Raw genomic sequence first — 27,439 nt, 5'->3', positions numbered from 1 at the left:
TAATTGTGTGCAATGGCAGAGCATTCAAGCCAGAATACCACATGAATCCTTCCAGCTTAGGTTTTATGTTAAGCAAAAATAAAGAAACAACAACAAAAGACCCTTTTAGTGATTTTTCAAAACAGTTGTGAGTTGATGTTTAGAATTTATTAACATCCTGATTGCTTGCTTAAGCTTTTTAATGGGAAAACAACGGGAGGAGAAATTGCCACTCTTAAATGTAGGCCCCTGAGCACAATAAGTCTTAAATAGCAGCTTGGTAGTTTTCTTAGTTCAAGAAATTGGCTATAATTGAAAATTAAGATTTAAGTCTGAATGAAATTCCAACGAAAGATTAGAATAAACATCATGAATATACTCACTGCATATTTTACCTTGGAAATTTAAAACAAATATCACATTAAGTCTTTGTATTAAATAAAGTTGACAAAAATATGTTTGATACATCATATTGTTTTATTTGATCCCATTATCAAATTGTGGAGACAGTTGACCGAAGCTCGTTGAAACACAAGGTGGCACAGTCTTTATTTTGTCTGTTCCTACTGGATGGCTCAGCTGTGGCTGGGGATGAGAAAGGATGTGTCAGATTTTCCACTTTTTGCCATGCCAGAAATATTACCAGTTCCACTCTAATAAGGACTGGCATGTTGCTTTCCAAACTTTTCATGAAAGTGGTATTTGTTGTTGTATTTTTACATTTTGCCTATGTTAATATTCACACCCTACTCCTTACCCACGTAACTGGTTTTGTATTGTGAATTAAACCATCTAGTGTTGTTGTTCTTGTGTTATTGTTTATTAAACAATAACAAAGAACTTGGTTTGTACTATCTAAAATGCAGTTTTTATTAGTTGAGTAAAGATGCTATTAAATCTAAGCACAAATGTTTACACATAATCTAATTTGTTTAATTTGCTGGCTGTTGATTAGATTTAAGTACCTAATAGACCTGCATAAGGCAGCTCCTGGCATTAATACTGACTGTTGTTAATGAATTGGCCAGATTTATCTTTTATCAGAATTGAATATTATGACTATATACCCATCCATCAGCATTCACTTGGGTGAGCAGTCTTTTTTGTTGATAAGGAATCTTTTTTTTTAAATAATAAATTTATTTTTTATTGGTGTTCAATTTGCCAACATACAGAATAACACCCAGTGCTCATCCCGTCAAGTGCCCCCCCTCTCAGTGCCCGTCACCCATTCTCCCCCACCCCCCGCCCTCCTCCCCTTCCACCACCCCTAGTTCATTTCCCAGAGTTAGGAGTCTTTATGTTCTGTCTCCCTTTCTGATATTTCCCACACATTTCTTCTCCCTTCCCTTCTATTCCCTTTCACTATTATTTATATTCCCCAAATGAATGAGAACATATAATGTTTGTCCTTCTCCGATTGACTTATTTCACTCAGCATAATACCCTCCAGTTCCATCCACGTTGAAGCAAATGGTGGGTATTTGTCATTTCTAATGGCTGAGTAATATTCCATCGTATACATAAACCACATCTTCTTTATCCACTCATCATTCGATGGGCACTGAGGCTCCTCGATAAGGAATCTTATTATAGCAGTTCTTCCCAAACATGGTCTTAGAAGGTTCATTTTGTCTTAAGAATTGGAGAACTTTTTACTTTTCCTGTTAACATGACAACCCCTTTCAGTCTACAGTAGTTATTTCAAATGATAGGTTGTAGGTGATTTGAGTTCCATTGAACCTCAAATGACAGAGCATGTGCGCGCGTGTGTGTATGTGTTAACAACAACAAAAAATGATCAGGACTTCTAGTATGTAGATATACTTTACCCAGCATAATTCAGAGCTTGAAGGCACTCCCTTTAAATGAGTAATGAATGAATAATTCAAATGAATATTTGAATATATGCCTTTTGTTATTAGATGCATTTATTTGAAGGGTACATTATAGCTTAAATTCAGTGCATTTAAAATTTTCCATTGAACTAGAAGATAGTGAATGATTGCTTCTCCAAATAGGAAATTTCTTGAGTAGCTTTGGCTGCTTCAGGAGAGTGGAGTACATATATACCTGTAGCAGTTTTGCATTTCTGCCTTTGAAAAACATGGCTGAAATCTGCTTAAGGTCTTGTCCACAAGAGAAACTAAAATAAATCAGATATTTAGACTCACTCATGCATTTATAGAATAATGTTAATTTGGGTTTCAATTAGTGCATAATTAGTTTCTGAAGTGATCAGTATTGTGCTTTAGACCTTTATAGCTGAGTTAAATGGTGTTTAGCTCATTGTAGAGAAGCTTATTCACAGGAGTTGAAACAATGGTACTTGAATCTGTACTGACAGTTGTTAACAAATGCCAATGTATGGCTGGTCTGTTTGTTTTAGGTACGAAGTATTATCGATGCCTGTTAACAGGCATGTGATAGGGGGCTTGGAAGTACCAGAACAATTGGTATAAGCAACAGGAAGGTTCATTTTCTGACCTGGATGATGAGAGGTGATGATTATCTAGCAAAGTTCCCAAGTCAGAGCTATAGTCTGTGCATCATGCCATACTTAATATTATCATTTCTTGTGTATGTATGCTAGGTTTTATCTTGATTTTATTTTCATATGAGTAAGGTTCTGATTAATACTTGCCATTTCACTTGATGTAGAGGAAGAAACCATTCCTCCAAGACTTTTTGCTTAGAATGGAGATCACTTCTAATAGTTCGTAATCATCTTTTTTTTTTCCTTTTTAAACAGATAACATTACTGCAGATGGAGCATAATTTCGATATTGTAAGTATATCGTGTATTTTTTTAAATGCCCCAAATTTAAAGTGGGTTCTTACTGAGTAAAAGTGCTATCTTGTTTTTTAGATGAACCATGCTTGTCGAGCCTTAACATATATGATGGAAGCACTTCCTCGGTCATCTGCTGTTGTAGTAGATGCAATTCCTGTCTTTTTAGAAAAGGTAATTCTGCTTTTGCTCAGCTTGTTTGAAAAATGGGCATAGGGGAATCAAGTTGAGGACTCTTTGACTTCTGAAATCTAAAGTAGTACATTGAATTGTAAGGCCAACTTAAAAGACTTTTAAAGATCTGTTATCTAGTCAAATTATGGTTTTTAAGCCAAGATTCCAGAAAAATAATTTTGTCATTTCAGTTTTATAATTTTTAACAACATTTAACCACATGAATATAAAATCAGAGAAGAACTTAAAGCACTTGATTAAAATAATTTCATTTCTAGAAAGTATCCCAGTGAGGTTGATAGCAGTTTATACCCATTTTACAGCTGAGAAGGCTGAGACAAAGTACTTTGCTTAAGGTCATAACGTGAGTCAGTGGAGAAAGGAAATTTTTTCATATGGTCTATGGTAGGTCGTGTTTTTGGTGTGTTTTTAAAGGCCATTTTTCTTAAATGCATAATAAAACTTGCATTATCCAATAACTTTGGAATATAGTATAAAGTATAAAACAACCCATTTATTTTTTTATTTTTTTATTTTTTTAATTTTTATTTATTTATGATAGTCACACACACAGAGAGAGAGAGGCAGAGACACAGGCAGAGGGAGAAGCAGGCTCCATGCACCGGGAGCCCGATGTGGGATTCGATCCCCGGTCTCCAGGATCGCGCCCTGGGCCAAAGGCGCCAAACCACTGCGCCACCCAGGGATCCCAAAACAACCCATTTATTACAAAGATTGAAAGTTACCTAATTGGATTTGTTCATTCTCTATATAACACCTATTTTCTGTGTCTTAAAACCGAGCAAAGTAGTTGGAACGAAACTATATTGACCATTACAGCTTAAGCTCATAAATCACTAGTTTCCTATGGTGGGTTTCATGTTTGAGGCAATGTATAGATGGATGGAAATTAGAGAAAATACTGTGTTTATTCATGTAGAAGATAAGCGCCTGGAAAAGCACTTGAATGATGGCCTTAAGTTACCTATTTTTATGTTCCCAGCTGCAAGTTATTCAGTGTATTGATGTCGCAGAGCAGGCCCTGACTGCCTTGGAGATGTTATCACGCAGACACAGTAAAGCCATTCTACAGGCGGTAAGTGTGGCTACCTAAGGGCTATATTTCATTTCAAGTTGGATTTTAGATCCACATTTGTGCTAGCTCCTAGATTGCAATCTCTGTAAGGTATACATGGTGTTTCCAAAGTGATGTGCTCGATTTTGTAGTACTTTTTTTTTTTTTTTTTAATTGTTGTTAGAGGGTATTTCTTCACTTTAACAGTTTCCTATATTTTAGGGTGGTTTGGCAGACTGCTTGCTGTATCTAGAATTCTTCAGCATAAATGCCCAAAGAAATGCACTAGCAATTGCAGCCAATTGCTGCCAGAGTATCACGCCAGATGAATTTCATTTTGTGGCAGATTCCCTCCCGTTGCTTACCCAAAGGCTAACCCATCAGGTAAAACATGAACCTATTAAATATGCCATCAAAGATTTTTACTGTGGTTTCTAAAATTCCAGTTTCATCTAGGGCTTTAAATCTTCCAAATGGATATATAAATTGGAAATACTCTGATCCATGTTTTTTTTCCTCTGTCTTTTCTAGTCATATATCATATTAGGTTATTTTATATACTTTGATGGATTTACCCAATGAAAGCATTTCATATGTTTGATTATCTTCATCTATTTTGACTTTAAGGGGTCGAGTTTGCTATTTCTGCAAACATTGAGTGTTTACTATGTGATAACGATCAGAGTTTTCTTTCGGAGAGATCATCTCTCCTAAAGGGCATTGGGTTCTGCAGGAAAGACTAGGAAGATATGGGTCAAGATCCAAGGTGAGATGACACTATGCAGAATGTGGCTGGCTGAGGGTGAAAAGCAGGAGCAGTTATTTAGGAGATAGAATTGGCAGACTTGGTGATTTCAAAGAACAAGAAGCAGGGCTCCCAGATGCTGGTGTGGAGGACAATGAGTTAAGCCTCATTGTAGTAGAGAAGTTGAATTTTCTTTTATGTTTTAAAATATTATTGCTAAAAAGATTTTTAGAAATCGGACTCTTAACAATTTTACTTATTTTGAGAGAAAGAGAGAGAGCTTGAGCGTGAGCAGTGGGAAGGGCAGAGGCCGAGAGAGAATCTCAAGCAGACTCCATGGTGAGCAGGAGCCCTGACACAGTGCCTTATCTCCTGACTCTTAGATCATGACCTGAGCTTAGATCAAGAGTTGGGTGTTTAACCAATTGAGCCACCCAGGCACCTCTAGAAATCAGACTTTAAGTAACCGTTTTCAAAGTGTGTTTAAAATCTTTGGAAAATTTGGTTCTGAATATGTTAAGTAGGGAATTTACGTAAGAGAGAGAAAGACTGAGTCACTCTAAAATGTTTGGCTTCTAAGATGATCAAGATATAAGTCTTGCCATTCATTGTTTGTTTATCGAATATTAAAAAATTGGTAAACTGAGGGTCCCCAAGGTGACATAGTGGGTCAAACACCTGCCTTTGGCTCAGGTCTTGGGGTCCTGCATCGGGCTCCTTGCTCAGCAGAGACTCTGCTTCTCCCTTTCCCTCTGCTCCCCAACTCTCCATCCATCTTTCTTTTTCTTTTCTTTTCTTTTCTTTTCTTTTCTTTTCTTTTCTTTTCTTTTCTTTTCTTTTCTTTTCTTTTCTTTTCTTTTCTTTCTTTTCTTTTCTTCTTTTCTTTCTCCCTCCCTCTCTCTCTCTCTCAACTAAGTAAATAAAATTAAAAAAAAATTAGTAAGCTGAGATAACCTGTGCTTATTGGGGCTAGAAATACATTCTTTAGTTAGCTGTGATTTCAGTATCTTATTTTGGGAAAAAAAATCAGAATCAGAAATTAAATAGGTGGGCATGTTATTTGTAGCACTCTTTCTAGACTTAAGTGCTGATACTGAAGGTATACAAGTTTTATGATACCAGAATTATTCAAATTTTTATCAAGCCAGTCTGGTTTTTGTATCTGAAACTCATCAATTAGGAAAAAAAAGAACACTATCAAAACACTTGTTAAGCCGTTAAATTGTTCTTTCCATTCTTATAAGAGTATTTCATATTTTTTCTTGACAAGGCTACTGTAATAGTATTTCTAAATTGTTTGTATAGTGAATACAGCAAATCGGCACCTAGTTTCTCACATAATCAGTAAACCTCTGGTTCACACACGTATACTGAACTATTTCCAACTTTTTTGGGTATGCCTGTTTTAAACATTTCTACGGGGAATGCTTTTTTAGAGTGATGTTTATGTTTATTATAATTTGTGGTTAGGTATTGAAATTACAGAAGTATAAAAGTTGTTCCTTTTCTGTATATTTGTTCTTATTTATTGGGGTCTTGAAAGAGGAGAGAAGTTCTCTCTGTATGATTCTCTTTTCTTTGAATTCATGATCTTTCTCATTGTACCTTGCTTAAAGTCATTGGGTTTTCAAGGCTCACGTCTAATTGAGCCAGCCTTGAGCAGTTTAGGTTTAGTAAGAAAATAAGGTAGTGATGTAAGACAGTGTTAAATTTTATATTAATAAACTTTATTTCTTCTATTAAAAAAAAAAACAGGACAAAAAGTCAGTTGAAAGCACTTGCCTTTGTTTTGCACGTCTAGTGGACAACTTCCAACATGAGGAGGTAAGCATTTAATCTTTTGTATATTATGAGATTGTTCAGTTGTTGAATCACAATGTAATAGTATCTTTTTTCTTCTGTTTTCGAAGAATTTACTCCAGCAGGTTGCCTCCAAAGATCTGCTTACGAATGTTCAACAACTCTTGGTAGTGACTCCACCCATTTTAAGTTCTGGGATGTTTATAATGGTGGTTCGCATGTTTTCTCTGATGTGTTCCAACTGTCCAACTTTAGCTGTTCAACTTATGAAGCAAAGTAAGTGCTACCTTATTATCCTACTGCAGGCAAGATAAGCGAGTATTTAAAAATATTTATTAATAGATTCAACATAAAGTAGAAGAGCTTGCTAATAGCATAGACACTGGGTAGTAAAGGCAGAAAACTGTTCGTGTATAATATTGTATTGGGACACCATAGTAGTGCTTCCTATGTACAATTCATAAACTATGTAGTATATTAAAATTTTATTCTTGGTGGTTCCAGGGCTAAAAATGCAAGATTATTGCCTTCTGTATAATAGCAATTATGTAGTGATGCTTCACTAAGAGAATTCTGAGGTTTATGTTACCAGTAGTTGCCTGTCTCTGCTTCTGGGAAGTCTTTTCTGCCCCTTTTAGAGTTTTTGCAGCAGTTGATCTGATCCCACAGTGCTTTCCTTCCTCAGAAATTTGGAACTTATTCCTCAGAGAAGGAATTTCTGCACAGAAGAATCTCTCTCTTTGCTGCTTTAGTATTTTCTCAGCCCATCTCAGCCTTATCCATCAATATGGTTTTATTGCACTGCTATATTGCAATTGCATTTCTCTTGTATATCTTAGGTTTTGCAAGTTAACGTCAGAAGACAGCTTTGGAAAACCCCTGTAAGGATTATTGCTAGTGGAGTATGGATCACATTTGTATTGAATGCATATAATTATGGGTTAAATTCACATTTATGATTCTAATCTCTGAGGATATCACCATGGGGGCATCAGTGATGGTATTCATTGACCCAAAAAAAAAAAAATCCTCTGGTATCACTGCCTCAGATAAAGTATTTCATTTAATATCATATCCTTTATTGTATATCTACTCACATTTCTTGTAAATTAGCATATTTTCCCTGAATTTTGAAGGAAAGTAATGCTGTTGAGATGTTTTACTGAAAAGATTCCTCTTAAAGCACTGAATCATTCCCAGACTTGGTATTGCGGAAAAATTGCACAGGTTGTGTCATGAACAAAGTGAGAAGTTGGAGAAAGGTTTAACTTTGTCTTGAGTAGTCACATTTCATGTTGCTTATATTAAGTCCCTAGGAGAGCCCTTTGAATTTTGCCAAACCCACCATTCCCTGATATTTGAGTACAGATTCTTTTCTTTTCTTTTTTTTTTTTTTTTTAATTTTTATTTATTTATGATAGTCACAGAGAGAGAGAGAGAGGCAGAGACACAGGCAGAGGGAGAAGCAGGCTCCATGCACTGGGAGCCCGACGTGGGATTGGATCCCGGGTCTCCAGGATCACGCCCTGGGCCAAAGGCAGGCGCTAAACCGCTGCGCCACCCAGGGATCCCCAGATTATTTCTTGTTATTGTGTGGCACAGCATTTCCCTAAAACAGTTTGGGAAATTGTTCACTGTCTTTTTTTTTTCTTTTTTGCTTTACCATTTTGAATTTTTTTTTTCCATTTGATGACTGTTTCACCTCATGCATACTCCATGAAAGTTGCCATACATTTATCACTTGGAGGCCACTAGACTTATATTTTCTTTGTTCAGCAGTAACAAAGGGAACATGTTGTCACCCTCTGATCTCTTTTAAAAAAGATCTGAAAGTTCTTATAATGTAACATTGCCACGTATTCACATTTCTCAGGAAAGTTGGCAAAACGGCACTTTTTTAAGAAATTTAAAACATTTTAAATCACTCTCAGTGAAATTTATGTGGGGCAGCAATTTAATTATCCATACTTCTTCCCAGATCAACAGTGAATATTCTCCTTGATAATACAATTTATTGATTACTGTCAAAACATTTCAATGAAATACTTATATTTTGCCTACGTATGGTATTAGCAGAAACTTGGCCACCACAAAGTCCCAGCTCTGTTTGTACTTTGAGTGACTAAACTTGTGGATAATGGGAGTTTCTTCATGTCACAGTATTCTTGCTTCAGACTGGTTTCCATGCAAATCCCTCTATAAACTAGTGTCTCCTGGGATTAGAAATGTAGAGTAGAGGATATATTCATGATCTTTGTACTAAGTTGGTTTGCTTGTCTTTAAGGTATTATTTCCTGACCACAGTATGGTAATGTTCAGATACTTATGATTTCTGTGTTTTATTATGTTGGCCATCCATTTTCAGTATATTTGGATTGAAGACAAATATACAAATATAGTTGAAACAGGGATTAAAATGTACATTGAATGCACTACTATACAAAGCATTGTGTACCTCAAATGCAAATAAAACCGAAAACAAAAAAAAATTCCTGAGGTCTCTGGGGTGGATTTGCGTTTAAATGTCCCCCTAGGACTCTGAATGAATTTTTAGAAAAAAATGGTTAAATTTTTCATAAATTTCTTTTTAGGATTTTTTTTTTTAATAGCTCATTTGGGTTGTTAATTTCTGCAGTATATTGCTTTATAAGAAAATAAGATTTTTTACTTTTCATTCACATATATTTGACTCTAAGAAAGTAGGTAATATGACTAGTTTCATGGTTTTTGGTTTCCATTGTTGGTTTTACAGACATTGCAGAAACACTTCACTTTCTCCTGTGTGGTGCCTCTAATGGAAGTTGTCAGGAACAGATTGATCTTGTTCCACGAAGTCCACAAGAACTGTATGAACTGACATCTCTGATTTGGTAAAGATTGGGCTAATAATAACGGTGGCGTACAGGCGGGTATTTTACTTTAGAGATCTGTCACTTACTAATAGTTCAGGAAGCTACTTAATGAAATAATTGCACCTTTGTTTTCAGCGAACTTATGCCATGTTTACCAAAAGAAGGCATTTTTGCAGTTGATACCATGCTGAAGAAGGGAAATGCGCAGAACACAGACGGTGCGATTTGGCAGTGGCGTGATGACCGTGGCCTTTGGCATCCCTATAACAGGATTGACAGCCGGATCATTGAGGTAGTAGTTTCATCGTACCGTTTAAATCTGTCTATTTTGGTGGAGAGCGGGTGTAGGGATGGAGTTGGGAGGGTGGTTATGTGTACTTAAATGTGCTCAGTTTTGAATTAACTCAAGATTCTCTCATTTTGTCTCCTGAGAACAAGGTCCTCATTTCTGTTCAGGTCAGAAAACATGATGTTCTAGTCCTGCTTCTGCTGCTAACTACCTGATTGACTTGGAGCAAGTAATTTAAGTTCTTTGTTCCATAGTTTCCTGATTTCTGAAAGGAAACGTTGGAGGAGTTAGGCTATATGTTTCCAAAGTCCCTTCTATCTCCCACCCATAAAATGCCTCCCATAAGCAAAGATTTACATATAAATAGATGTTTTCCAGCACACTTTTAAGAACAAAAACATGGAAATTAACTTTAGTGTCTAGGTTAAATGATTAAGTTTTGATACACACTAGCCTCATGTAATCCAGATGTTAATGGGGATACATTTTAATGACATAAAGTGAGACAGGATAAATGAACACAAGATTCAGAATTATGTGACTCTTTTGGGCACTCGGCAAAATAAGAAAAAGAGGAATAATATAAGGGAAAGAGGTGCACCAAAATATTTAGGGTTTTTCTGTGAGTTCTATGTGATTTTATTATTTTTGTTAGCTTCCTTATTAAATATGCATTGAAATATTTCAGAAATTTTTCAGGTCAGGAAAATTGCCTTGTATTAAGTGCTTGTCACTGTGTTATTTGGAATACTATGCATCATTTACTAATATTTTCAATGTAGGAGATACTTTTAAGTCTTACTATATTTTCTAATTTCAACCTGAGATATTTGGATTTTTTTTTTTTTTTTAGAGCATAACACTTGATGAGACATTCTTTAAAGATGAATTTTTGAAAACAACTTTGAAACCATTGACTTCTGTTATAAAATCAGAAGTTCTTAGGAAAGTATCCACGTCCCGAGCCAGCTTTTAGGAGGAAGTGAGGTGTGCCAGGTCTAATATGTGTTGTCCACCTTAGTGCGTAAGCTGCCTTACGTGGTCTCTAACGCTAAGCTGCCTTCTTTTTAGCATTTTCTTATTAATTTATTTTCCCTGTTAGCTTATTTTCTTACACTTGAAGGAGTCCTGTCTTATATTTAAACTAGGAATTCCATAGATTGGCCTGTTAAAGGAATGTCACTTCTTTGGCTATATCAGGCAAATAGTGTTAATCATAGTGTGTCATTTTCTTTATGTTCTATACACGCATGCACCCCCTAGGGTGATTTGGTTGCGTCCCTTTCAATCTTAAAGCCTCATTTAAATGGAAAGCCTTTTCACCTAAGGATAATTCATTTTCTTTAAAGACTATTTTGTGGGCTACTAAGAAACCATAACGTAAATAATATTTTAACCTACAAATTAGATACTAAGATTTTTATGGATAACAATTTTTTTCTTCTATCAGCAATGCCTTAAAAGTCTTTTTAATACAAATGGTGTCTTCTTCATGTCAGTGATTCTACATGTCTAGATCTTTCATCAGGAATTTATCTGTATTTATGTCTCCGGGGACCTTATAGGGCCTGTGGTGTATGTTTGTGTTTAACTAAAAATGATTTATTGAATGAACGAGCTTTATCACGTCCACAGTATTACATTTTCCATACTCTTTACTTCACCATCTGAAACCTGATGAAATAAATATGTAAGTTAGCATTTGTGGAGGGTCCCCATTGTGTCTTAAGTTAATAAATTTCTCCATGTTTATATTCAAGGTTTCTCTCTCTTTGCTCTCAGGCAGCCCATCAGGTCGGTGAGGATGAGATAAGCTTGTCCACTCTGGGACGAGTTTATACTATTGATTTTAATTCTATGCAGCAAATCAATGAGGACACGGGAACAGCACGTGCCATTCAGAGAAAACCTAACCCCTTAGCCAATACTAACACTAGTAAGTAGCTTTTGAGTTAATAAATAATACTGTATTGTCATGTGAGTAATATTTGCAATAATAAGTAATTGTTTCATTGAGTGTCTTTATTAAACTTAAGGCCATTGTATAGTAGTAATTAATTTGTTGCTGTTTCTATCATGTTTTAATTGATGAATGAGCCAGTGTTGCTTAAATGGTACCCACCACATTTTTCTATGTGATTTGCAGCATTGCAGACCACAGCCAGAATTAGCCCCATGTAGTTTTTTTATCTGATCCTATTATTCCTCTTGTACCTTTAGGTCTACCCACACTTAATCAAATTAGTTCTTTGCAATCTTTTATGTTATACTTTCAAAATTCTCTTCTTCACTAGCGAAGAATAGATTTTCTTTAGATTTCTGACATTTATCTCTGTCCTTGGGGATAGAGTCTGTTGCTTTCACAGCTCTGGTTTAGAGGGCAGGGGTCAGCAAACTGTCCCTAAAAGCAGTCAGATAGTAAATATTTTAAGTTTTATGGGTTGTATAGTGTCTGTACTACACCTCAATTGAACCTCCAAACAACCATAGAAAATTTATAAATAAATATATGTGGTTATGTTCCAATACGATTTTATTTACAAAAATAGGAACTGGGCCAGACGGGGCCTTTGGACCATACTTTGTCGACCCTTGGTCGAGTGTGTACTTTTCATCAGTTTCCTTTCCCCTGTACCTTATTCCCTCTTAAAAAAAAAAGTGACAGGTCACCTTGTTTTTCAAGAGTTTCTAATCATATACCCATTGTCCATCTCTCAAACTCTGTTTTTTTTCTTATCAGTGCTTTAGCTGGCTAATACTGAAATAGCCTCAGTATTTTGTTGAACATACATTAGTAAAGTAAGAGGCACAGCTGATGCCATTTTCTTTCCAACTGGCTAAATTTTGTCTTAATGCTGCATTTGGCATTTTTGTAGACCCTGTTGATCACATTAGATAAGTTAATTTGTCATGTAATCAGATTTTTTCATAACATTTCAAATAATTACAGTAGCTTGAATGGTTTATGTTGTTTACTTGTGTCTCTGAAGTCTGTAACTTTAGAATTGTACATTTTTATTTTATAACAGGTGGATATTCAGAGTTAAAGAAGGATGATGCTCGAGCACAGCTTATGAAAGAGGATCCGGAACTGGCTAAGTCTTTTATTAAGACATTATTTGGTGTTCTTTATGAAGTGTATAGTTCCTCAGCAGGACCTGCGGTCAGACATAAGTGCCTTAGAGCAATTCTTAGGATAATTTATTTTGCGGATGCTGAACTTCTGAAGGATGTCCTGAAAAATCATGCTGTTTCAAGGTGTGTTCATGAAACGAGGAAAAACATTTTAGAAAATCAAGTCTCTGCAAGTAATTTCCAAAATCCTTAAAGTAATAATATACAAAAAATTGCATAAAGCAGTTTATTTGTAATGTCTTGAGGCCTTTTTTGTCTCTTTATATTCATACACACCTTTGAGATAGACAAATAAATGCAAAAGTGTTGTTTATGAAAAATTTTGGTTGTTTTCACAATTAAAATATTTTGCTCTCAAATTTAAAGTAGTATGGCCAAAAATAATTCTCAACTTGAGACAGATGTTTTATATATGAATGCTTTCTTTTTTTAGTCACATTGCTTCCATGCTGTCAAGCCAAGACCTGAAGATAGTAGTTGGAGCACTTCAGATGGCAGAAATCTTAATGCAGAAGTTACCTGATATTTTTAGTGTTTACTTCAGAAGAGAAGGTAATATCATTCATGATAATTAATTGTTAATCTTTTAGTCTAACTAGTATTTCAATATCCATGTAACTTTAATTTAGAACAAATATTAAACGTTTACCTTTTTTATAAGAAATTTTAATGTTTGGGGCAGCCCGGGTAGCTCAGCGGTTTAGCGCCGCCTTCAGCCCAGGGTGTGGTCCTGGAGACCTGGGATGGAGTCCCACGTGGGGCTGCCTGCATGGAGCCTGATTTTACCTCTGCCTGTGTCTCTGCCTCTCTGTGTGTGTGTGTGTGTGTGTGGTGAATAAATAAAATCTTTTAAGTTTTTTTTTCATGCTTATAGCTCATATACCATATAAAGTGTCTTTCGTAAAATCTGTTAATATAAGTTGAGATTGACAGCCAGGTGATCAGCACTTAGGTACATTTCAAGGATTTGAGTGTTTATGGGCCAGAAGCAATTTGACTTTTCTTTTCATATAGATAATGTGACACCTGCCCATAAAGCTAGCTTGAAAAAGTCAAGAGTTCACTTTCTCTCCCAATGAATCCCTTTCATAGATCAGAACACTTGTAAGAGGGATTTTTATTTAATTTGTTGGGTGCATAATGGAATATTTTATGGCTTGAGATAATCTTTAATGTGCAGTTGGTCTAGTCCTCTCATTTGAGGAATTTCAACATAGGTATCAGCTTAGAAGATATAGTACTTTTCTATTTTCTTTTTGAAGATCTCAAAGATGAATCTGTATTGCTCATTTGGGTGTTTTACCTTTTGAAACATAACAAGATATTAAAGGAATTCTTTCTCATCAGCGAATCTCTTTATGGCTCTTTTGGTCTTTGAGGATACCTTGATCTTGTGTAAGAACACAAGCAATACTGGTATTTTACCTTACAATAGTTTCATCTTCCATCTTATCAACAATCCTAATTCTTTCTGCATATGATCTATTTTATCTTCTTTCATCACCTTATGCTGGATCTGGATCTGTTCACATCTCTAGAGTGCTATAGTCATGATAGTGGTAGAGTATTAAATCAAATGGAACGAGGTTTTCACTATTTTCTTAATAGCTCTGTTTAAACAATGATAATTAAAAAAAATCCCCCCCAAAAAATAAAAAAAAAAAAATTAAAAAACAATCCCAACACTACTTATTTATATGAAACAGAAATTCTATTAATATGGGTAACAAATGGGGTGCATTTTTGAATAGATGCTTTTTGTGATCGCATAAACATTTGGTATGTGTTCTTTTTAGCCTTGGATTATCTTGTAATTTGCATTCTGTGTTTTGGTTTTGGTGTTTTGTTTTAGCTGTTGTTTGCCTTTATTCTACCTTTCTGATCTGTTTCACTTTCTGATTGGGAAGTGTATTCAGAATATGTGATTTTTTTTTTTTTCCTCATTACATTTATAGTATCACTGTGCCGTCAGATTTAATTTTCCACCCTCCCTCCACCCCCAAATTTATTATAGTATATATACATTATTAAGGTTATAGAAGAGTCTTGATTAGTTTTACTGCTTTGCATCTGGCTGGGTGTACTGCTCTTTGAGGTTCCTCTTAAATGTCATTTATTCCTGAGGACTTTGTCTTCCTTCTAGAATCTGTTACAATCTGGTAGCTGTGTGCTCCATCAGCACTCTGTTTTCTCTCTAAGGACCAGTTTAGTCTTTATTTGTAATTTCTTGTAAAAAAATTTCTTTTTCTCCTCAGTAGCTGCCCCGAGTCCATTTTTCTCGTCCATGGTCATATTCTTAGTACCTAGCACACAGTCTGGCACGTGATTGCTACAGATATTATTTGTAGGATGAATGCCTTAAGTTTGAGTACATTCAGACATCTTGTGTTTTTTTTGTTACTTTGTTTTAAAAAATTCTGATTCTGAATTCTGAAAGCTCTGGACTGTTTACCCAGAAAAAAATGTGAATGTGTGAACATGTACATTCAGACACACACCTCTGCACACAGTTGATAGTTCTTGGCACCCGCTTCCCCACCATGTCCATTCTCCTGTGATTCTTGTCCAAATATGAACCCCTGCCTCATAAGTTACCATATAGTTCTCTTTATACAACATCCAAGGATGTGAAAATCCTCATACTTGGATTTTTGGTGTTTTCTTTTTTGGCAATAGTGTTAACTGTGATCTTTTCTCACGGTAGCATTTGAAGTTAACTAATAATTGTAGTAGGTTTTTATCTCCTGGCTATCAAGCCGTAGGTGCTCTACTCTGTTTTGGTAGTTCATTGTTTTTATAATGGTATTTGAATTTCCAGTAGGACTTTGTATGACCCGTTAAACTTCCTGTTATCAGGAAATTTGAATATTAGAAGACATTCAATATAAATCTCTCTTTAATGCTGATTTTGCCTACTACTTTCCAGGATGGAGTCAAGTCGAAAACTCTGGCACCTAAGTCATCATGTCCCATCCATCTGCCAGATACTTTTTATTCATTCCCTATAAATCAGTGTTAGCATTTAGAGATAGTAGAATTGTGGGGAGGTGGTCCTGGTTAAAACTGACTTATATCTGTTACTGTACAGGTGTAATGCATCAAGTAAAACACTTAGCAGAATCAGAGTCTTTGTTGACAAGTCCACCAAAGGCATGTACGAATGGGTCAGGATCCCTGGGATCCACGACGTCAGTCAGCAGTGGAACAGCCACGGCCGCCACCAATGCTGCAGCTGACCTGGGGTCCCCCAGCTTGCAGCACAGCAGAGATGACTCTTTAGATCTGAGCCCTCAAGGGTAAGTCAGAGTTTTGTGCTCTTCACCATTACCTGTGTCCTGGTACCTGAGATTCACACAGGGAATAAAATGGTAAAATGTTAAGAGAGGACACTGCATTTACCCATCAGTATTTTGTTTGATGTTTAATGGGAATGGGAAGAGACCATCCATTTATTGTAAAGCCACTGTATTTAGTTGTGTCTAGGAACCCCAAGGGATACGATGTGTTTCCAGGGAACTCTGGCTCAGTGAAGTTTCTGAGAGAACTAATGGAGTAGTTAATGATGAGCACAGTGTCACACTTATTTCATGGATATAGAACTTGAACCCTCGTTTCTAATTCTGTAGTCTTGTGATTATTTACTGTTGCATACGTACCAGTTTTAAGACATCCAGATAGTAACATAGTTAAAAAATATTAAAAACTAGAATTTGGGGGAATATACAGGAAAAAACCTGATTTCCGTTTTGTTTTTCAATTGGCAAATGGGAACTTTGCTCTTAATAAGAGTAAGTAGGAGTTCTTAAATAAGCCTGCTTCCACCTCTGTTATCTGTTTTACTCTCTTTCTTGTACTGTGCTTCTGAGAACATTACCAAACCCTCATTTAGTCTTCATTTTGTTGTGTTGAAACAAATTACACTCTAAAATTGTATTTGTTTCTTTGACATTAGAAACTTCCTATTACTGTATGACTGGTGCATGATCAGATTCAGTTCTGAAAATCAAAGTGTAGTTAGTGTAATGCTCCTTTTTATTTCTTTTAAGCTATGACATAGATTTTGGTAGCACATATCATACTTAGTAAGTGTCTTCCAAACATTTAATCCTGTAAACTATAAGGTAGCATTGTCTTAAGAAACTAGCTGGCTTAGGATCTCTGCTCTTTTTGGTGCCACCTGGTGGCAGTTGTCTACTCTAGCTTAAATATGAATTTTGGCAGTTCTGGGACTTGGGCTACAGACTTGGTCTTTTGACACAGTGGCTGTTATTTCAGGAAGCTGCTTAGTTTGGGTGGTACCTATGGGATTGGGCCTGGAGAATATACTGGGGAACCTCCACCTTCTCTCTTCTCAAGATGGGTTTGTCTGCCAGTTTTCCCTCACAGCCTTGCCTGTCTCTGCTTACTTCCTCTCTGGCCTCACTCCTTTGCCCTGGCTGCTGTGGTAACTTACGTTACTGTGGGGTTTCACTGTCTAACACAGGCATGGTGCCCGAAACATCAGGTGCTTGGTGAAATGTGATGCAACTCAGACAAATGCAGTATTTCTGAGCCACTTAACGGGATTAGACTTGATTTTAGGTTCTAACTTTTGAAAATTCTAAGGAAGAAAAGGAAAAAAACCTTTAAGTATTTTTAAGTGGTTTCATTCCTTTCTAATATGATTTCAAATAAAGAAAGGTTAGTTTACATTTATAAAGTGGGAATCGTTCAATCATGTCTGAAAGTTCATTTTTCCAGGGAGCCTGGGTGACTCATTTGTTCAGGCATCCAACTCTTGGTTTTGGCTGAGGTCATGAGCTCAAGCCCCATGTTCGGCTCCATGCTCAGCACAGAATCAGATTGAAGATTCTCTCTCTCTCTCTCCCCTGCCCCCCACCTGTGTTATCCTTAGAATAAACAAATCTTTAAAATAAATTTCACTTTTCCTGATTGTGAAGTGTATTCAAATACATGTAGTGTTTTTAATAGACGTATTAAATGTTGGAAAACCTTTAAAATGTTTTTTGGGTTTTCTAATTTTATTTGACTTGCAGACCAACTGAACCAGAACTTAAAAAAAAAGTTTATTTATTTTAGAGAGAGTGTGCTAGCTTGGTGCAGAGTGGGGACAGGGAGAAGCAGAGGAAGAGGGGGAGAGAAACTCAGGCAGACTCCATACTGAGCATGGAACCCAACTTGAGGCTTGAGATCATGACCTGGGCCGAAACCAAGAGTCAGACACTCAACTGACTCTACTGGTCATGTATCCAGAATGTCTTTTCCATCTTCTCCATCTTATGTAGTTTTGTTATTCTACGAATCTGTTGATATTTCAAACTATTCCTACTGTTGTTAAGAATGGTGAAAATAAGACACCGAGTCTATGTATATTCTATTTCAGATATTCTAATTCAAAATAGTTTATTAATACTGTGACTTGACAGAGTAGTTTATGGGTTATTTTGTGCTTAAAAAAATGACTTAACTCTAAGTGCGTTCATTTAGGATGTTGTAATTGCATACCATGAAAGTACTTTGGAGTAGTATCGAAAGTATTTTGATAATATTATTACTCAATTTTAGTTTTTGTCATTTAAGTTAGGGAATAAATATGGTAATCAGATTTAATATTCTTTTCTAGTTTGATAGCACAGTTCTTTTTATTTTTTTATTTTATTATTTTTTTTGCACAGTTCTTTTTAATATTGCTTCTTTGCATTGTGAATTTGTTTTAGGTACTTTTCTGTATGTATACAGAGTTTATAATTTAACTTTTAGTTCAGTGTAGTCAAACAGCTGCTTTTTGAAGTAATCCTTTTCTATGTCTCTAGATCTTTAGAACATGACTGGTATAGAGTCTGCATCAAATAACCACAAACTAAGAATACTCTGTTATGGCAATATTTTACACCTTGTTTCTGCCATTTTAGCTTGCTTTTCAATGAGCCATGATAATAAATCATGGTAATTGCTAAACTTATCCCATGTTTTCTCATGTGCTAGTCGATTAAGTGATGTTCTAAAGAGAAAACGGCTGCCAAAACGAGGGCCAAGAAGGCCAAAGTATTCACCTCCAAGAGATGATGACAAAGTAGACAATCAAGGTAATTGCTCTGGTGATTCTGGGGGGGGCCGAGGGAAACTAAAGGCATGTACTTATCAAGCTGCTGACAGCTTTACACACACTTGGGTTTCCTGAATACTAAGTGTTTTTAGTTTCAGCAACTTCACCTACTAAGAACAGTAATTGTAAAATGTAGTTTTCATTGCACAAAAATGATTTAACTGTCATTCCCGTTTCTTTTCATAGCTAAAAGCCCTACCACTACTCAGTCACCTAAATCTTCTTTCCTGGCAAGCTTGAATCCAAAAACGTGGGGAAGGTTAAGCGCACAGTCCAACAGCAACAACATCGAACCAGCACGAACTGCGGGAGTCAGTGGTCTTGCCAGGGCCGCCTCCAAGGACACCATATCCAATAACAGGTGAAGTGAGGGAATTCTCTAATACTTCTGTTCTCGGATTTGCAAAAGTTAACATTATTGCAGTCAGTATGTTTGTTGTGTAGAGATGAAACATGGATACATTCCATTTATGCTCAGAAGTGGCATTGCTTGAGGGCAGAGCAGATTCTGTTTTTGAACTCTGTGCATGGTTTTGTCTGAAAGTCTGGTCTTACATCTTTTTTTTAATATTTTATTTATTCACGAGATACACAGAGGCAGAGACATAGGCAAGGGACAAGCAGGCTCCCTCCATTTCAACATTTATGTTTGCATTAACATATGTTCAAAACCAAATAAATTATGCTGCCCTATGGAACCTGGCAGTTGTTCTAGAGGAGGGCAAGCTGACATATTTTCTGCGTGTACACATGCACACAGACACACACCCACTTTATGAAATACCCTTTCTTCCTCTACCCTTGACAGTGGAACTTAAGGATCCTAGAGTAGAGGCTTCTTTGTTGATCTTAAGAAATTTGGAACTGTACAGGTAAACTTTTTCACACACCAGTTTGTTCCTTTAAAATATTATTTCTTTAAAGTCCTTCTGAGTTGCTTAGGTTAGTTTTTTCACTCTTGATGTAACACACCAATAAGGATTACTACTTCTGCAAATAAGAAAGTTTTAAAAATCAAATGGTACTGGGTAAAGAAACAGGCTTTTTTTTTTCTGAATTTTGGTTAATAAAAAGTAATTTATCAACTTTATGTCTAAAGGCATCAGAATTTGTAATTTAAATAGCCAGGTCTCAGTTAATCGTGCATCTAACAGGTGTGTGTTTCTGGTCTGTACTTCTTTATTTCAGCTCTCCAAGGAACACAATAAAGGACAAAGCAGATATGTCTGTACCTAATGAAGCAGCCATGTAAAGTTACTTTCAGGCAAATACTTAGGAAGGAAACTGTTACATGGTAGAGTTCCAAGAAATCAGAACTTTTTGTATATTCTCTACGTAATGATATGAAATATATTTTAAGTAGCTGTGCAATTCTCTAGTACACCTTAGCCCATTTTCAAAATGACAGTTTGGTTAATCTGGATTTATTAATCTATAAACATAGATTGTCATTGATGACAGATGGTTTTAAATATAGCAGCTGTTTGCCTTTGTGGAATTATGATTGAAATACATCTTTTCTGTGAAATACACAGAGACTAATTTTAAAATCTTGTTTTTCCTTCTTGCAGAGAAAAAATTAAAGGTTGGATTAAGGAACAGGCGCATAAATTTGTAGAGCGTTATTTCAGTTCTGAGAACATGGATGGAAGCAACCCTGCACTGAATGTCCTTCAGAGACTTTGTGCTGCAACTGAACAACTCAACCTCCAGGTACCACATTGGGTGTACATTGTGGTCCTTTGTGGTCTCTTCCAGCATCTCTTCTGTCTTGCCATTCTTCCCTTGATGACTCTGGCTTCCCATGGATTTTGCTGTCCCAGATCAACTTTTTCACTAGACATGTATCTTTAGCACTGCACATTTCTGTACCTTGTCCCTTAGCTTTCATGCTTTATTATTTTATCATTAATTGGACTAGGAATCTCATCTTTAACTTTTTACCCTATTTCTTTCTTTTTTAAAGAGTTTATTTAGAGAGCACACATGTTTTTTGGGGAAGGAGGTGGACAGGGGCAGAGGAAGAGAGGATCTCAAGCTGACTCCACTCTGAGCACAAAGCCTGACACAAGGCTTGATCTCACAACTCTGAGATCATGATCTGAGCCAAAATCACGAATCAGACAGATGCTCAACTGACTGAGCCACCCAGGCAGCCTGTCATCCCATATTTCATGGGGAAAAAACTTGAGAAATGTCCCTCAAGTACATCTCAACTATGGGTTTAGAGTTGATAGGATTCCCCCCTTAAACCTTCGCCATGTATGTCTGATAGTACTTGGAGGAGATTGAATAAGCCTTTTATATTTCATCTGATTCTAAGCCTTTTTACATTTTTAATGCCCTTTTGAGCAATTAGAGGGGTACATGTTTTCCAAGAAATTGTCCATTTCATCCAGGTTTTAAATGTATTAATTTAAAGCCACATTTGATATTCTTGTTTTATCCTTTCATTCTGGTATTCTAGCTCTTTACCCCTCAATTTGTATTCTCATTCTTTGTCGTCTTTATTTATTTACTGTTGGTTGAATGTGAGAGTTCTTTTTTATGTTAGCGGTATGCAAGCTGTTTTTCTTCCATGAAATACTAACATTTTGTGATTATATATGTAAGATCATAGTTTCCAAGGATCCACCAAGAATGCATCACTCCCTCCGCCTTCTCTTCATTTTCTTTTGTTTTGTTTTAAAGATGTTCAAAATGTATTCTTTTTTGAGGAAATGTGAACTCCACATTTAGTTAGGACTGTTTAAATCAATATGGAAAAACCGTTCCCAACTCTTTCAGGTGGATGGTGGAGCTGAGTGCCTTGTAGAAATCCGTAGCATAGTCTCAGAGTCTGATGTTTCATCATTTGAAATCCAACATAGTGGATTTGTGAAGCAGCTGTTACTTTATTTGACATCTAAAAGTGAAAAGGATGCTGTGAGCCGAGAGATCAGATTAAAGAGATTCCTTCACGTATTTTTTTCTTCACCAGTAAGTTACTTCATAATGCTCCTATATCACCTTAAAGAAATCATTGGTCACTGATGTGTGTATTTTCATCACAGTAATTTCAATTAGATGCTAGTCAGGATACTTCAGATTTCTAGCTTGTGATACAGTTGGATTCCTTGGTGTTTTTTATTTGTTGTTGTTGTTTTAATATCAAGTATATTAGTAAAGCAATGGAATGGTGATTTAATGGCACAGGTGCCACAGTTTCCATGGTTAGCGTGTCTTGAGTCTTTTCTCTTTAAGACCAGCCATTAATAGCCTTTCACTTGTGAATGTATTTTATTCTCAGTATTTGTTTTTAAATATGTTGTAGTTCACAATATGTACGTATAGGGAGATATGGTAAACATAGCTATAGGTATAAAATAGCATGGGTATATACTTCTCCATTTTGCATATAAAATACAGCATTAACAGTTCTATTTGAGAGTACTCAATCACCATTTATACTCTGGATTGGAACACCAGAAGGCTCAGAGACTCCCCTTCCTTCAGCCTCAGTGGGTGAGAGCAAGAATGTAACTACTCTTGGATATTAGTGACTTTACATCATTCTACTTGTTACAAAACTACTTGAGAGAAGGCATACTCAGGATCCTCTGTGTAGTAAGGCTAAGGCTGATTCTTCTGCATGCTAGTGAAACCTTTCGCCTGGCCTTTCAGGTTTGTAGGTATTTGAGCACTTCTTTCATTGTTTTAACTTGGCTACCTAAAGCAGATTTGATATTTGTTTGCAGTGCATGAAATGTGCAGCAATACTGGATATAGTTTTATACCATGTTTAGGATTCTGTACAGGTCTGTAATCTCTTAACTGAAACTCCTTGGGGCAATAGGTTTCAAAAGTTCTATAATACAGTACATATATATTACCTGATATTCCCAGTGGATTCTAAGTAGCACTCTATACTCGTTAAATATTTTTGCAGCAAAGCATATGAATATTTCTGCTCAGGAAAGATACAGACTGCAGATGGCCTCAGGTCTCTTGGAGTCAGGTCTCACCACTAAATATGTTGTGTTTTCAAGCCTTTTAGATTGAGGAATTCCGAATAAGGGATTGTGGACCTCTACAAAGAGTCTCTCTCTGAAGTAATTTATATGGAAATAATCATTCCAACCAAATCTATCAAAAAAGATAAAAGAGAATAGATGAATGGCTCTCTTTTGTAAAATTGCCTGTTAAATTTTCTTGTTGAGGAGTGTTCCATTTTCAATAGGCCTTGCTTAACCTGTTGGTTTATTTATAACTTTAGCTTCCTGGAGAAGAGCCCATTGGAAGAGTAGAACCAGTGGGTAATGCGCCTTTGTTGGCATTAGTTCACAAGATGAACAACTGCCTCAGCCAGATGGAACAGTTTCCAGTCAAAGTACATGACTTCCCCAGTGGGAACGGGACAGGAGGCAGGTAAGGATCCCTGCCTGGGCGTGCCCTTGCCATCGGAGTGTGGGGATAATTTTATTGATGTAGAGTGGCAAGAGGTCTAGTAACCTCTTCATCTGCCCAAAGACCATTTGGTCATGATGACTGAAGAAAAGGACTTTTTATTTTTAAAAGCACTCCCCATGTTCTGAACTTAATGTTCTGGAAATACCTATCCCAGCGGCTATGTTGGCAACCTGTGATAGACCTTAGTGTTCCTAAAACTGATAAATTTTAATGTCTATTTCTTCTCTCCGTGAATTTTGTTGATCTGGATAATAAAATTGCGTTCTGTGCAATACTGTGATTTTTCTATGTGATGTAAGTGGTTCTACCTTTGAAGGGTTTTAACAAATAAGTGTTGAATATGAACTTTTCTTGTTTCATTAAAACTTTGTATATTTTCCGTAATATCACAGTTTTACCGAACTTAAGCCTTATGGAAAGAATTCACTGTAATAGTTTATTATTGTATTTTACTTGATGTTACAAGGTTTCTGGAAAATTATGACTAGGAGCCTATAAAAACAAGAAATTAGTTTGGTTTTAAAATACACAATATGATGTTTTGAAAACATTTTATTAAAACAATATGCATTTTTGGACAGATAAAGAGATCTATGTGGGCTAGAGTTTTTTCTGCCTTTGAAAATTAATATGGAATGTGGTTTTCAATTTTGATCATTATACTGTCCTGGAATATTTTTTGAAATATTGGGGCCATTTTCATCTATGCCTGAGAAAACAATGAGGTTTTTCATTTTTACCCAGATTTGTATAAAATAATGTAGGTTTACATATATCTATATCCTGTCTAATGGAATATTCTTTCCCATACCCCTATTTGCATGCCTTATGGAGTCTTACAGATAACTGCTTTTTAAGCTTGTCTGTGTGTGTCTTAACTGTTGTCAGCCCTTTACAGAAATGAGCAATTAAATATTACCAGGTTTAGACTGGCTTCATTCAAAAGAATATAGCAAAGTAAATTTTATTTTATTTTTTTTTTTAGCAAAGTAAATTTTAAACGTTTGTTTTTAAAGTAATTCTATAGCAGAGATGTTTGAACGCAAAAAACAGGGCTTTTCCCTTTGTTTTTAAAGCCATAGAATTCAGTTAGGCAATGGCAAAATACTGTATAAGTAAGCATGCTCAAATGGTTGAGGAACTTTTATTCTGGAGAAATAGTTAAATCTTGGTGGTCAAGGATTTCTGCTCACAGGGATTTCTCATGACAGAGATCAAATGATGATTTAATGTTTACATATGCATGCATGCACACCCTTTTTATTTCTTTATAACAACTTTCGCTAACTCAAATTGCTGGCTTTTTACATAACTGGTAAGTGCTTATTTTTTGCCTTTATAAAATGCAATTTGTAGTGTCTAGCTTTGGTTTGAATTAATTATGTTGATTTTGAAAATAATAGAATAACTTTTTTTCACAAATTATCTTGAGCTTTTCTCTCAACAGAGGATCACAGGCTTTAAAATTTTTCAACACACACCAGTTAAAATGCCAGTTACAAAGACATCCAGACTGTGCAAATGTGAAGCAGTGGAAGGGCGGGCCGGTCAAGATTGATCCCCTGGCTTTGGTACAAGCTATTGAGAGATACCTTGTAGTTAGAGGTACTTTCCTTGTCTATGTGTTTATACATACATTTGGGCTGGGAATATTAGGGAATGTACAAATATTTCCCTGTTTATTGCTGCGCCTGTTAAAACTAGCATCAGGAACTTATGTTTCCATCATTAATTTTATATATATAGCATGTGGGAATATGACAACCTTCCAAGGGATTGGTGGCATACTTCAGTGACAAGTTAAATTATCTTGTTGGAACGTAATGTAGTAGAAATGGCATTTTCTATGTGACAATTTTCTTAGCTCTTTCTGGTACATTGGTCAAAGTGTAATACACACTTTTTTCTAAGAGTATGTTAGTGTAACCAGTATATATGGGCTTTTGTGACATACAATTGCTAGCTTAACAGCCTTTTTTGGTCCTCAGGGTATGGAAGAGTAAGAGAAGATGATGAAGACAGTGATGATGATGGCTCTGATGAGGAAATAGACGAGTCTCTGGTAAGGTGCTATTCTCACCATGTTGTAATGCACACAGTCGAGCGCCTGGAGCTTAAATGTATTTTCTTTTGCTTCATTTAGGCCGCTCAGTTCTTAAATTCCGGAAACGTAAGGCACAGGCTACAGTTTTATATTGGAGAACATTTGCTACCATATAACATGACTGTATATCAGGCAGTCCGGCAGTTCAGTATACAAGCTGAGGATGAGCGGGAGTCCACAGATGATGAGAGCAACCCTCTGGGAAGAGCTGGTATTTGGACAAAGACTCATACAATATGGCAAGTCTGAAAATGACTTCATTTGCTTTTTCATCTACTTTGATATATTATTTCTGTGTTTTGGAATTCATATTAATGGCTGGGTTACATAAGGAGAGGGAACCCAAATCTTACATGTTATTATTAAAAGCTGCTTCAAATATTTTATCTGTGTGTACGTAAATGCATGCATGTGCACACATGTGTATGTGTGTATTTGCCTTATGTCTCCTAGAAATTATGTATTCATGGGCAATAATCATAGTTCACATCAGCTTTTTAGATTTGTTTTAGGTATTTAAATAAGACAAAAACATCTCTATGAGATTATGTTCCTTTTGAGTAATAAGAAGCTTGTCATCTCCGAATCCTCAGAGTCATTTGAGTGTAGCTTTCTGCATTGTTTATGAATGTCTGCTGCTTATTTTTAAAGAGAACAATTCTTCAGGATGCCTGGGTGGCTCAGTTGGTTAAGTGGCCAACTCTTGATCTCAGCTCAGGTCTTGATTTCAGGTTTGTGAATTCAAGCCCTGTGTTGGGCTCCACTTAACAAAATAAAAATAAATAAATTGAGCCATTCTTCTCTGAACTACCCCTGGAGTTCCTCAGGTGGCCCCTCCTGGGATGGTGGACTCTGTGTGGTCTCTTCCTGGAAGCAGTGCTATTGGTAATTTTCTAAATACAAGAAACAGGATAGATCTCAGAGTTCTTCTTTTAACTCTGGTGTCTGTAGGTCACACTTTCAGCCCCTGTAGAATAGTTTTTAGGCCCCTATCGAATAGTTTTTATTTTTAAATCTACATTTAGTTTACATACTCTCCCATCAATTTAGGTACAAACCTGTGAGAGAGGATGAAGAAAGTAATAAAGATTGTGTTGGTGGTAAAAGAGGAAGAGCCCAAACGGCTCCAACAAAAACATCCCCTAGAAATGCAAAAAAGCATGATGAGTTATGGCATGGTAAGTTGATACGGGAGGGGAAAACAACTTGCCGTGCATGGAAATTTTAAAGGAATGATTTATATGTAGCAGTGAAGTCCTTGAATATAATTTAGAAACAATGAAATTACCACGAATGAAAAGTTAAGTACCTGGAAAATTAAATTTGGGAAGAAACTTGGGAAAAACTTAACACTCTTCCCATGAAAAACTTATGTTTCAATGAAGGCTAAAACAAATTTTCATTAGTAGAGCACGTTTACTAAAGAAGAGACTGATCATGGTCAGGGGGGCCCTTCATTTTTGTCATTTATTAAAATCTAACAATTACAAAAGGAATGAACAGTTTTTCCAGGGAACAAGAATGACTACACAATGGAGTGGCACCTCCCAGTTGTTCTCTTTCGTAGTTTTTCTTCCAGTCCACATGTGCTTGTTTGCTCCCCTTCTTTTTTATGTGATGGTACCAATGCCTTAGCATTTGGCTCTGGGTCATTCCATGGAACCTCCTTTCCAGAAGTTCCAAACAAACGGCGTCAATTGCTGAGATTTTTTATGGTCCACAGAAATAAGGGCATTGTAACAGTGTTTTGTTTTGTTTTCCATAAAACGAAGTTCTATTATAAACAGTTTTTATTTTGAGATTTTTGTTTCTATGTTTTGATGTTAAAAATTGCCCTTTATGTAGTGATAGTGATAGGATTTTTAATTCCTTTGCTGAGTTAAAGTAAATGGCAACAGTTTCAGCCCCTGACCCCCTGCCCACCCCTGCCTAAGCTATTA

General features: G+C 36.1%; 1 protein-coding gene across 17 annotated transcripts in view; it reads left to right on the top strand.

Annotated features, from left to right (window-relative positions):
- The window catches only part of TRIP12 (thyroid hormone receptor interactor 12), a 147,071-nt gene that overhangs the window by 97,066 nt on the left and 22,566 nt on the right, over positions 1-27,439 (top strand). For 7 of the 17 annotated variants that reach the window (XM_038574078.1, XM_038574080.1, XM_038574077.1 and 4 more), the window contains 21 exons: positions 2,732-2,767; positions 2,849-2,944; positions 3,948-4,040; positions 4,242-4,403; positions 6,520-6,588; positions 6,675-6,840; positions 9,317-9,434; positions 9,552-9,711; positions 11,488-11,641; positions 12,735-12,963; positions 13,274-13,392; positions 15,929-16,136; positions 18,826-18,926; positions 19,133-19,307; positions 20,518-20,659; positions 21,734-21,925; positions 23,202-23,353; positions 24,828-25,000; positions 25,384-25,457; positions 25,539-25,738; positions 26,550-26,677. In XM_038574078.1, coding sequence (XP_038430006.1) covers positions 2,732-2,767; positions 2,849-2,944; positions 3,948-4,040; positions 4,242-4,403; positions 6,520-6,588; positions 6,675-6,840; positions 9,317-9,434; positions 9,552-9,711; positions 11,488-11,641; positions 12,735-12,963; positions 13,274-13,392; positions 15,929-16,136; positions 18,826-18,926; positions 19,133-19,307; positions 20,518-20,659; positions 21,734-21,925; positions 23,202-23,353; positions 24,828-25,000; positions 25,384-25,457; positions 25,539-25,738; positions 26,550-26,677 — 2,947 coding nt within the window. The remainder of the gene's footprint in view (positions 1-2,731; positions 2,768-2,848; positions 2,945-3,947; positions 4,041-4,241; positions 4,404-6,519; positions 6,589-6,674; positions 6,841-9,316; positions 9,435-9,551; positions 9,712-11,487; positions 11,642-12,734; positions 12,964-13,273; positions 13,393-15,928; positions 16,137-18,825; positions 18,927-19,132; positions 19,308-20,517; positions 20,660-21,733; positions 21,926-23,201; positions 23,354-24,827; positions 25,001-25,383; positions 25,458-25,538; positions 25,739-26,549; positions 26,678-27,439) is intronic. The other 10 variants (XM_038574082.1, XM_038574079.1, XM_038574073.1 and 7 more) reach the window with 6 other exon arrangements.

Source organism: Canis lupus, chromosome 25 (assembly GCF_011100685.1).
Source record: "Canis lupus familiaris isolate Mischka breed German Shepherd chromosome 25, alternate assembly UU_Cfam_GSD_1.0, whole genome shotgun sequence".
NCBI lineage: Eukaryota > Metazoa > Chordata > Mammalia > Carnivora > Canidae > Canis > Canis lupus.
The sequence above is the reverse complement of the archived record's forward strand: the minus strand, read 5'-3'. Positions and strand labels throughout refer to the sequence as shown.